The sequence below is a fragment of the Rosa rugosa genome, chromosome 5 (assembly GCF_958449725.1).
Source record: "Rosa rugosa chromosome 5, drRosRugo1.1, whole genome shotgun sequence".
Taxonomy (NCBI): Eukaryota; Viridiplantae; Streptophyta; class Magnoliopsida; order Rosales; family Rosaceae; genus Rosa; species Rosa rugosa.
This window is the reverse complement of record NC_084824.1, coordinates 17,092,614-17,105,202: the sequence shown is the minus strand read 5'-3', so window position 1 is coordinate 17,105,202 and position 12,589 is coordinate 17,092,614. Positions and strand designations below refer to the sequence as shown.

The window sequence follows — 12,589 nt, the reverse complement described above, 5'->3', positions numbered from 1 at the left end:
TGATCTCGTTTATCTGCTACTCAATTACCCTCTTTTGAGCACACAAATCTAACTGTAGTAATTTGTCCATCTATTCGACTCTTATTTGCATACACTTTTCGAACCCCAAAACCAGTTCGGCATCCGTACTTGTGCCAAAATTGAAATGCAGCATCTACTGTATCAAATTACAAACCTATTCGAGGAATCCAATCAAGAGACTTATTGATGCCCTCATCCAAATTACTTGTTGTACTGTCATCCGTCCCACTTCATGTGTAATAATACAAGACAAATATTAACTATAAGATACAACAATTCACAAGTATAGAAATATTAATAACTTAATGGAAGCTGCAATCTTTTATTCATTAGGATTATTAGATTGACAGCAAGCTATAGATGAGTTTCTGCAATTTCTGTTATATATTGTTTAAATATGAAGTTTTCAATATGAGTAATATTGTTTTAATGGAATAGCAATCCATATTTTTCTCTCTTGTCCAAATATGCACTTTGTTCATAGTAATAGATAAACTGATAAAGAAACCAAACTGATATAGTTCTAGATACATAAAAAAAAAAAATATATATATATATATATATATATATATACAGGCCGGTTCTGAAGCGGACGGCGACGCAGCAGCAGCGTTCCAGGCGGCGACGGCGGCTCAGGGCTTGGCGGTCGGAGGCCGGAGGCTTGGCGGACGGGTCTGGGCAGCGTTCGAGGTCGGAGGAGGTCCGAGTTGCAGGTTCTGGGCAGCGATGCAACGACGTCGCCGGCGACTCCACGGACTGCAGACCTCTCCGCCCGACCCCTGGCGTCCTTCCTGCAACCCCCGCTGCTCCGTCGCGCCCCGAGCCGAGTTAAAATGCGGACGTCCTCTTTGGAACGCCTCCGTATGTATATATATATATATATATATATATATATATATATATATATATATATATATATATATATATATATATAATCATTCTCAGGTGCGGACGTCCGTACCTAAGGATTAGGTATGGATTTCCATTTTTCCCTCCTTTCCGATCACACATTTAGATCTTAACCGTTCAGTTTTTAGGTCCTAATGTATATATCATCTCTGTAAAATTTCAGCCAAATTGGTGATCGTTAAGGCATTCAAAACTGCAATTTACAACAACGAATACGAACGGTTCCGAATCTGTCGAACCGGAACCGTTCGTATTCATTGTTGTAATTTTGCAGAGATGATCTATACATTAGGACCTAAAAACTGAACGGTTAAGATCTAAATGTGTGATCGGAAAGGGGGAAAAAATGGAAATTCGTACCTAATCCTTAGGTACGGACGTCCGCAACGAAGAACCCCTGTATATATATATGATGTCCACACGATTGAAGGATCCAATAGCGAATACTTCTTTTCTTTACTCAATGCTAAAGCTGGTTCTGAAGGATCAAATAGGTCATGGCTTGGGGAGTCATTGAAAGCAAGACTTTCAGTTTAGTGTGTATGTCAAAGAACAGAGGAAGGAGCCTATTAATAGATTAGAGTATTCGGCCTAACTCACAGGAAGATCTATGAAGTTTTCAAACTGATGTAGTTCTCGACCTCAAGGATTATTAAATATGAAGTTTCAATTTTAACTAGATTTTAACCTAGTTCCTGTACAAATAAAAGTATATGAATTGACGAACTAGAGAGTTTAACCTAATTCATTCTAAGTAGAACTATTTGACTTTCAGAAACCAATAAATTATGTACTTCATAAATCAGTGGACATAACAATTAGTTCATATATCAAATAAAGTATCAAGAGGCCGTTTCAAAAGAGGAACCTGATTGTATTCATGCCTTCTTGTAACCATGGACGATTTTCCATAGAAGCGCAGAGAAAGAACAACGTAGCAAGTCACGCATAGAAGAAAGACTTTGACATCAAGCAGAGTCTTTAACGCAGAGGACAGTTTTTTTTGTTTTTAGCTGGAGTTAACGACAACTAACGTCACCTTAACCAGAGTTAGAGTAGAAAACCAAAAACTGATCCAAGAATGATGTGTCGTTTTTCAGAGCCCTTAGATTAGATAAAGAGTCAAGATTTTATGAAATTCAAGTAAATTTACAGACTCCTCACTTTAGAGGAGCCGGATCCAGTTTAGAAAAGACTACCCTCCTAGGTCTTTTCCTCTAAGATTTGTGTAAATGGGCACAAAACAAAATTTTTGGTGCAAGTGGGTAAAATACTTGTGATTTCTGGCTAAACAGGAATTAACCCTTTTCTTTATTCATAATTGTGTTGCTTACTAGAGTACAATTACTTACTATTTGCAAAGAAAGTAGGGAAAAATTGCTAGAAGAACAGAAAAACCATTGAAGAGTATTGAGATGCTCTCCATCTAGTTCAAAAAAAAAATGTACAAGATTGAAAATAATATTAGAATAATTGAGGAAACTCTTGAAGAGTATTAAGAGCATCTTGATTACTTGAGCATTGGTTAGATATGTCCCAGTTGGTATCAGAGCTTGTTTTACTCAAAAAACAAGTAAGAAAAAACTTATGCCTAAAATTTGGCATCTCTTAACAAATAAAAGAGAATCCAAACCTAAGCCATATCAAAGCTTTTGAGTAAAAAAAAAAGGAAAAAATATTGTTTTAGTCAATCAACTTTCGCTTGATTGACACTTTGGTCACTCATGTTTATAAAATCTCACTTTAGTTACCCAACTTTAACTCCGACTATCACTTTAGTCCGCCAGTGAATTTTTTCGATAAAAAAAGTCGCATGACGCCTAACATGCCATTTTTTAAGGGTTATTTTCATCCTATAATTTCAGAGAATTTCAACCTATATTCAAACCAAAGGTCTCACATCTCTTCAACATCTTAAAATAACCCTTGAAAAATGGCATGAGAGGCGTCATGTGACTTTTTTTATTGGAAAAATTCACCAGTGGACTAAAGTGATAGTCGGAGTTAAATTTGAGTGACTAAAGTGAGATTTTATAAACATGAGTGACCAAAGTGTCAATCAAGCGAAAGTTGAGTGACTAAAACTATATTTTCTCCAAAAAAAAAAAAAGTGAGAAGTTGTAAGTATGTTTTCATACAAGACACATCCACAAAAATCAATACTCCATTGAATGCGTGTGTAGAGTTCTAAACACTCTTTAAAGGTTACATATATCTAGAGAGAAGAGCTCTGAAAAGGTTACATATAGCAACTTGAAAGGTTTAATCTAAGGATTAACCGACTCGAAGAAATAAATTCAAAGTAGCAAGGCTTGAAGTCAAGCAAGATTATCTTAAAGAAAAGCAATATCTTTCTTATATTAAAAAGAAGTTCGAACTGAAAATCTTGCTTACAACATCCACCAGCAAGTAGTTAAACTAAGAAACACGCAAGAAAACTTCAGAAATCTTTTAGAAACTTTTATATCCAGGATAGGATGAATCAAAGAGTAGATCTAAAAGAAAGACGGGTAGATAACAAACCTTTAGGATTTTGTCTCCCTACCGAAAAACTTGCTGAAAATGTAGAAACAATAATACATAACTAGAACTATATTATTCAAGAGATAGGTAAAAATCTCAAAATCTAATTTTGAGGGCTAAATAACAAAATCTCAGGTCCACAGAAAGCTGTAAAGAATTAAGCATTATATTACTAAATAATTAAAGCAACATGTATTTTCAGCATTAAGTTCATATTGGTCATTCTACAAGCTCACAGTACTTTTAGTTTTAAGTATACCAAATACTCTTTCACTGTTTTAATACTCACAGTACTTTTAAAAAACCAGTTTACCAAATACTCAGCTGCTTTACTTTGCAGCCACTATTCTCACAGCAAGCAAAAACTAACTTTTCTTAAAACTATAGTTGTACCACACTAACCCATAAAGTAGTCAATCTAAAGGGGCTATAACGCACGTGGAGTAGAGGCGTTCATGCCATAAGTAACTGCTTGAGTGAGAAATTTAGAATCTTACTCCTATTGGAGATAATTATATAAATAATAAAAATATAAAAAATAATATAATTTCTATTGGGCCGAGATATCAACACATATATCCATATATCAAAAAAAATTTTGATATCGATGAACACTAAATGAAAATAACAATGATTTATCAAATTAAATATGTACAAATAACAGAGATTATTATAATCTTTCCCTCAAAGGTTTTGTCCAAGCCGCAGCCGCTCTCTAACCTAGGGTTAGGGTTTCTTTGCAGACTGCGTAGTTTTTCTCTCTTTGTCACGTCAATGGCAACGATCGATGCAATGGCAGCCCGCCTGGACTCCTCCTTAGCCCTAGCGGATGGGAAGAACCAGGTGGATCTGCGCCCGTCCAAGGGTTTGAGACAACCCGAGGCTTTCATGATTGGCAAATTACTGACGGCGAGGGAATACTCTCGCAGATCGTTCCTGGGAATGTTCCGGGCTGCATGGAGGATTAATGGTAACCTCAGGGTGGAGGAAGTTGGAGAAGATGACAGAGTTTTGTTCTCCTTCACAGACGCAAACGATGTTGACCGTGTTTGGAAAGGCGGACCATGGGGCTATAACCGAGCTCCGATAGCCATTGCACCGTATGACGGTGTCAACCCGGCGGTGGATGTACCCCTCAAGAAGTCATCATACTGGATGACGCTGCAAGGAATACCACCTGCATTCAGATCGGAGCAAATCATGCGCCTCATTGGAAGCACGCTCGGCGACCTCAAGGAAATCAATCGTCCGGCGTTTAGGAATCGGGTTATGCACATCCGAGTTGAGATCGATTACGTGAAACCTCTGTTATTCCGCCGTCGCTTCTGGGTCGAAGACGAAGTCCAGTTCGTAGTGCAGTTCAGGTATGACAAGATCTTCGGTCGATGCGGCACATGTGGTTTGGTTACTCATGTTGGTCTCCCCTGCTCCGGGCCGGAGCTAGTTGAAGATAATGATACACTGGTAGGGGCAGTAGCGCCACCCACAGCCTTGGCTGTCATGCGTGAACAAACAGTACCAAACCCTAACGTTAACAGGGTGGTGATTAATAACCAAACCCTAATTTTCAAAGCTCGATCAGGTGCCAAGGAGTATACCAGAAGCCCTCCTTCCTCCATCGGTGATGAACATGCGACGTCAGAAGAGACAGGTACAAATTCGGGAACTGCTCGAACCAAGACACAATGAAAATCCAATTACCGGACTGCGTAGGATCAGAGAAGATGATGAGGTAACAATCTCCTCCTAAGAAACTCGGTTTGAGTCTTGCTATTGGAAAGAAAATTTTGGATGCAGTGAATATGGGTTTGCTAGAGGGATCTTCAAATGCCAATGAACCATCTAAAAGAAAGAGGGGGCGCCCAATTGGTAGTGTCAACAAACTACCATATGGGACAGCAGGAAAAGGGAAGAATGCAAAGAAAGATGGAGAATCTGCCAAGACGAAGAGCAGGAAGACCAACCCTGATGCCGAGGTTGTTGGTTGCTGATGAGTCTGAGGCAAGTACTAGCTCTAACCCTAAGGGGAAAGAGCAGGTGCTTGCTTAAGGTATCAAAATCTCAAGACATTCTGAACTTCAAGCCTTCTCAAGTGGGAGTGATTTCTATATGCTTCTCTAAGATGTTTCTAGTTGATATGTGTACCCCAATTGAGTGTTTGGCAGATTAGACTAGATGATTGATTTTGCCTTAGAAAGTGAGATTATTCTTACTTAATTTGTTGGCATGCTGTTCAGCGAGCGACAATTTAGATTTTAATGAGTTTAGGTGTGACTTAGATAGGGTATCTGGTTTATGTCTGGATTTTCTTATGTAAGTTTCTGTTAGACTCTGGCCTGTATTCATGGCTTTGATTTCTAATAATATCAAATCCTATTAAAAAAAACAACAGAGAATATTGAGATATATTAAAAACTGAAATTTCAAGAATATTACTGACATTGAAATGCTTTGACCTACAAAGACAAAGTAAACGCAGAAACGAGTACAGATAATAATGTACAAGGATGAATGATGACACTATAAATTTGAGTATAAGCTGTCCCATTCAATCAAAACATGCATTACTTCCATCTTCACAAATCGTTTTCCCCATGCAAAATCCTAGTCACGCTTCCCTCCTACTCATGCTTCCCTTTCACCATTGAGTTGACAGTTTGGTTGGTCGTGCATGTGCAATTCCATAAACATTCTCTTTTTCCCGTTAAACCCCTTATCACTTTTCAAAACGATCTCCGATCAATTTCGAAACACCCTTACCTAGCTAGTTAGGCCTCGATCTTCAGATTTGATTGCTTGATGATCATCTGCATGTGCAAATCCATCCCTTCCATTCTTTCCCACAGAGCCTTTAGCCTTGAGCCACTCCCTCTCCCAATCTGTCTTGTGCACCACTGCCAATATCGACACGACGCATGTGATTTGAGCCGCTAGAAGCCCGTAACAAAGACCCTTGAAACCTAAACTCCAAACAAATCCCATCACTATGGCCACAGGCGCACCCACCACGTAGAATGAGAAGAAATTGATCCATGCCCCAATTCCAGGCCTAGCACTGCCCCTCAATATCCCACAGCTTGTGGTTTGTGGACAATTGGCGAGCTCACATAGACCAATAATGGGTAGGACAGCCACGGTTAGCTCAAGAACCTCATTATCTTTTGTGAAGATTCTCCCCCATGTCTCTCTTCCTAGTGTTGTAAGTGACAAGCCCGACAATGAGCTCACTAGTGCCATCCCCACCGCCACCACCGCAGCTAAACGGGCCTTCTCGGGTTGGCCTGCCCCAAGCTCGTTGCCTACTCTTGTAGACACCGACGCGCTTAGGGTGGCAGGCAATGTGTACATGAGAGAGGTGGTTTGGATTACTATGGCTGATGTTGCAAGGGCAATATGAGGTTTGTCAAGGTAACCAGCTAGAATTGTCATGAACTCGTACCACCACCATTCTAGGCAAACTGCTAGACAACTTTGTATTGATAGTCTGATTAGCATCCCCAATCCGTCTCCGAGTAGTGAACTCTTCAATGAAAGTGGAACGAACGGTTTGGGTAACAATGGTGACAATATGGGTGCTGGTTCAGAATTAGTCCTACTTGTAAGTTCAGGTTTATTTCTTATGTTATAATACAATGCTCGTTCAGAACTAGTAGTGGGTTCACGCTCGTCCGTTACCCAGCAATACAAACGTGCTTTAGTGGTGTAGGTATACAATATGTAACCCAAAAGAAAAAAGAGAGTGATGAAATTGGTGAGGAAAGTGGAAATGGCTATTCCTTTGACTCCAAGAGAAAGAGTGAAGGTCAAGAAAAAGGTGAGAGGAAGGTGAAGAATGGTAGCTAGTAAAGTGCACCACATCAATGGCCAAGTTATGCTTTGACTGCGCAAGAAAATACGCAAAGGGTGAAGAAGACTATTGGCTAGGAGATCAGGGATGGCAAACCGGCAATACAAGCTTGCAATTCGGGTTATATCTGGGTTCTGATGGAGAATGAGCATGAGAGGTTCCAGATTGACCCAAAGCAAGGAAATAGGAAGAGAAGCGAGTAGTAGCAAGAGAATTGTTCTTTGCAAAGTGAGGAAAGCCATGGAGAAGTTGTGGGATCCAAAGGCTTGGCTACAGAGGGGTTCCATACCCATGGCTAAGCCAGAGAGGACCGAGTAGCCTGTGATGTTGGTGAAGCCAATGGCTAAAGCTCCTCCTGCTAGCTCCAAACTTCCTAGTCTTCCCATGCATACAACTAAGACCATGTTTTTGAGGTAGCCAACCAAGCTCATGGCTGCTATGGGGAAGCCAATATCTGTCATCCTGTGAAGCTCCTCCACCACCTACGGAGAATAAGAAAAAGATGTTCAACTTTGGAAAAGATACGAAAAAAGAGTTTGAAACTTTGAGAGTTGATAATTGAGATATTTCGTACCTCTGGCATTGTCGGGTACTTTTGGGATTGCTCTGCTGCTTCTGCAACCATTGTCGACTAGGATTTTTTTAGCCTTGTTTTCTTTCCTTGAGAGAGAGAGAGGTGTTTCTGTTGGAAATTAACAAGCGTTGAAGGTTCTAATTTATAAGGACATGGGAGAACCGGTGGGCGCGAAAATAGCGTTATAGATCCTTTATAAATATTGTATCGACTTTGTGTATATGTCTAAAATGACATTCATTTAAAGAATTCAACTTTACATTTTAAATTTAATTAATTCACGTCAAAACTATTTATAATTTGGCGTAATTATTAACCGAACAAATATCAAAATATAAATATCTATGTCATGGAGTTTGATGAATTCAATCTAAAGAGAACATAGTGTAGTGTAGGTATGGACCAAACCAGAAAGATCATGCACATGATGAGCCTAGCTAGTTTAACCGGCCGATTGGATATTTGAGAATTAAATGTAACAATTACTAATGCCTAATGCCCACTATCCCTTATTACTCGACCAAACTTTGTCAGTTTTCAAAATAAACTACAAACATATCCACTACCTCTTCCCACAAAAACACGTTTTACTAGTTGATCTTTTCTTCACGTGGAAATATAAATTGGGGCCTAATTTTTTCTTTCAGATTTCTCGAAGGGAACTTGTATTATACTACCTTTCTCAATTGTTAGTATTGGGTCACTCTCTTCTTCTACCAATGTCGCCTTCATGTGCACATGTAGTACTCAGAGAGTCCATGCAGGGATTTAGGTTGTGATGGAAGCAATTTTCTTTTATTTCATGTGCTTTATTATATTTCATAAGAGATGAAATATCGGTTTACCTAACCAAGCAAAGACCCTCCTCCCACGTTTTGTTATAGAAGCACATACCTAATTTGTTCATTAAAGATGGTGCAACCGACCCTTCCTCTCCATATCAGGTTTCGTTTTCTTCTGTTGCAAGCTCTTGTTTGGTCATTCTAGCTCGAAAAAGAATAGGCTCTTAATTGGTCTCTAAGCGAAAAGAAAAGGAGCTAGTTTAATGTCGCTAAGATGGAACCTACAAGATCAATGAAGCAAGCTTAGAACTAATTAAAAGATTTAGATCGATCTGCTAGTTATATTGTAGATTTGTAGTCACATCATTGCCATATTTAAAACATTGACATGAGGTATGGTGAGAAATAACTTAAAAAATGTATTGTGAAACTAACCGGTGATACTAGTTTTTTTTTTTTTTGTTGGATAAAAGTATTTTTCTTTGTAACATAACTAATATCTGGATCCAACGCCAATTACCATGTGAGAGCAGTCAGATCCCATTGGCCTATAGTTTTTCACCTAAAATCTCGCAAGCATCCTATAATAGGGTCATGTGATGACCTGGACTCTTTGAAAGCTGACACCTTCACCAGCGTCACATGGATCCTGCAGGATTCCAGTACTCAGCAACCTACTAATGAGGGACTTGTAAATGCTGGGACTCAAATTTGGGTGCGGGATTCACTCAAACAGAAACAGGTGTATTGCCATTCTTGTCAACCCTCATTGGCGGTGAAACTAGTTCTTAATTACCACACTTCTCATGTGTGTATTAAGGCTAAGCCAAATTTATAATACAATTATGATGAGTAATGTGAAATATGTAAAATTGGTAGATTTATACGTTATACGTGATTTAATTTATGAATGACACTGATTTTAATATCATAATATAGTTTCATCCTATTGAATCAAATCGTAACCAATTAACGGTACGTAGAGTGTTAAAATGTAATATAGTAATATTGATGGTACATAATCCGTATAACGACCATCTTTCTTATCTCTAGTGGAAAAAAAAAAAAAAAACTATCTTTCTTATCCGAGTGACATATGCACTTGCATGGAACCATGCATGTGCGTCTAGTTACACCAAATAAATAAAGGAACCCTTCTTCCACATCCTCAATAATTACACCCACCTTTACTTCAAATCCATTATTTTTCGTGTCTGGAGGGATTGCATTTCAATCACTTTTTCCCATCATATCAACCATTTTTCTAGGATGGGATTTTTCACCTTCGCCTCTTATTCCCATATTCAACCAATATGACCAAAGATCATGGAGTGGTCTGTTGCCTGTTAAGGGGAACAGATAGCGTATCCAACGGCTTCTGATGGCTTTTAAGAACTTGATTAATTTGTTTTCTGTAACAATTATTCTTATATATCTTAATTGGTTCCAAGGTCCCAGGCTTGTAGGGAAGAACTCAAACAACCGACACTATCCTCACTTGCCCCGCCATGAGTGACATATTGTAAAGTACTCATTACATTTCCTTTAATTGAGTTTGATCGATTAAAAATCAAGCAACTGTTTATGAATTGCATGACTCTTGTGGAGCTCAACGGCCACTTGGTTTTGTTATACAGAACTAAATCAACTAATCACTACCCCACATAGCGATTCAATAACTTAATCTTATTATTGTCAAATTTAAGTATACTCTTTAAAGATCAGCCTTATAAAAAGATCGACTAAATCTCGATCAAACAGTTTATTACTTTATTGTTCACAGATTTTAATAATTTATTGCATGTTCGTAACTTCGTATGGCACTAATTGCTCTTGGTTCCATCATTTGTATCAGACCACCAACTGTGATACTAGTACTCTCCTGGAAATCCGAGTGGAGAGAACCTGTGATCTGCCAGATTGTGCACATTACTTGGTCTCTTTTAGTGCCTACTGCCTCGTACACATTGAGATGAAGAGTGGAGTAGACAACAAACCCTTTTATCAAAGAAGTCAAATCGGTGGAATGAGTCCGGATCATGGGACACGTACATAAATTTGAAATTTTCTTAAGTACTCGGGTGTTTGTCATATACCTATTTTGTTAAATATTTTGGACTATTGGATTAGTAATATATCCAATGGTCTAAAAAATTTAAAATTTGGTAACCTGTTTTAGCCCTTAGCCAATTGATTATCAATTGACAATTACGTTTTTTCATTTCTTAAAAAAAAAAAAAATTACAAAAATCTTCTAACTTAGGCTCACCAAATTACAATTAGTTAAATAGTATTTATTACTAATTAATTTTATCATTAGCCAATTAATGTTTGATTAATACTTTATTATCAATTGACAATTACATTTTTTCCTTATTAAAAACAAAAACCTTCAAACATAGCCTCACAAAATTTGTATTAGTTAAATAGTCTTTATTTCTAATTAATTATATCATAAGTAGTTTTCTTAACCAAATATAATTCTTTTTACATGCATTTTACGTACGATAACCATAATCATTAATGTAAAAATAGATTATCTTTGTTATAGATGTAGTAACTACTTCACGTACAATGTAAAAGTAAAATGGAAATTGGTCTACTCATTTCATTTGATAGTCCCTTTATATAGGGAGAGAAGTACAATGGAAATATCAATTACAATAATGACAGTAAATGCTCATTGAGCTGTAATTGCTAATTCCTTAATTCCCTATTCGTCAGTTACTTTGACGAAGGCACATAATGACGAAGGTACATAATGTGTTTTTCCTTTAACACTCCCCCTTGTGCCAAGTCAAAGACGAAATGGTGCATGAATTGTTGCCTCACTAAAAACCTTGGCAAGTAAAACCAAAAACTCTGTGGGAAAAAAAAAAAAAAAAAACACCTTGGTTGAAGGAAAAGAGCACAACGCACCTATTACATTTAATGATGACATGTGTGTGTTAGACTCTCCTGATGTGTACACCTCCCCCTGATCCATACGTTAGTCAAGGGAGCTTGGAAAGTCTTCACATTCCTATGTTTTTCACATGTCTCTCAAATATGACCTTAGGCAATGATTTGGTAAACAAATCTGCCACATTCTCCTCAGACCTTACTTGATTCACTTGACTATTGAGGAGAGCCTGTTGTTGCTGATTGTAGAAAAACTTTGGCGATATGTGTTTTGTATTATCACCCTTGATATAACCTACCTTCATCTGTTTGATGCAAGCTGCATTATCTTCATAAATGCAAGTAGGCTCTTCAATGATAGAACTCAAACCACTAGTCCCTCGAATATGTGTAATGATAGCTCTTAACCATATACACTCACGAACTGCCTCATGTAGAGCAATGATCTCAGAGTGGTTCGAGGAGGTAGCTACAAGGGTTTGTTTGGTTGATCTCCAAGATATCGCTATGTTGCCAATGGTAAATACATAACCAGTTTGGGAACGACCTTTGTGTGGGTCAGTGAGGTGCCCAGCATCAGCAAAACCAACCAAAACATTATTTGGGGTTTCGGTGTAGTGAGTGGAGTTTTCGCCATCAATATTTCCTTTGGGGATTGCAGTTCCATCTGCGGCCCCTCCAGTATTGATTCATGGACATAACTATAATCAGAGACAATCTCATGAGGGGGATTCTCTACATTGATGATTAATGGATTGGTTTATGCCTTACTCGCCCTCTTTTTTCTTGGGTGAGTGTCAGTCGAACCAAGTGGCCTCCCACTCTTCCTTTGGGGAGCCACGACCTCAACCACACCTCCACTAAGTGTGGTTGCAGCACCTCTACCTGCGGCGCCGTGCCCCTTGTTGGGGACTTCTAACCTTGCAGGCACATTTGCATATGATCTTGTCACTTTTGCGATATCAGTAACGCATCAGGCATCGAATCTGCTATGTTCTGAAGATCGATTATTCTTTTCACTTCACTTTCACA

General features: G+C 38.4%; 1 protein-coding gene across 1 annotated transcript; it reads right to left on the bottom strand.

The window, feature by feature from the left end:
- Positions 1-5,851: 5,851 nt before the first annotated feature.
- Positions 5,852-8,047, bottom strand: LOC133708265 (protein DETOXIFICATION 55). Its single transcript, XM_062133727.1, has 2 exons — positions 7,875-8,047; positions 5,852-7,782 (listed from the first exon to the last, which is right to left on the bottom strand). The coding sequence occupies exons 1-2, from the start codon at positions 7,923-7,925 to the stop codon at positions 6,214-6,216; spliced, it is 1,620 nt and encodes a 539-aa protein (XP_061989711.1). The 5' UTR covers positions 7,926-8,047; the 3' UTR covers positions 5,852-6,213.
- Positions 8,048-12,589: the final 4,542 nt, after the last annotated feature.

Excerpts from the sequence above, each read along its gene's own strand:
- LOC133708265 (XM_062133727.1), bottom strand. The coding sequence starts at position 7,925 with ATGGTTGCAGAAGCAGCAGAGCAATCCCAAAAGTACCCGACAATGCCA. Across the intron at positions 7,783-7,874 it reads AGTACCCGACAATGCCAGAG|GTGGTGGAGGAGCTTCACAG; the intron begins GTACGAAATATC and ends TATTCTCCGTAG.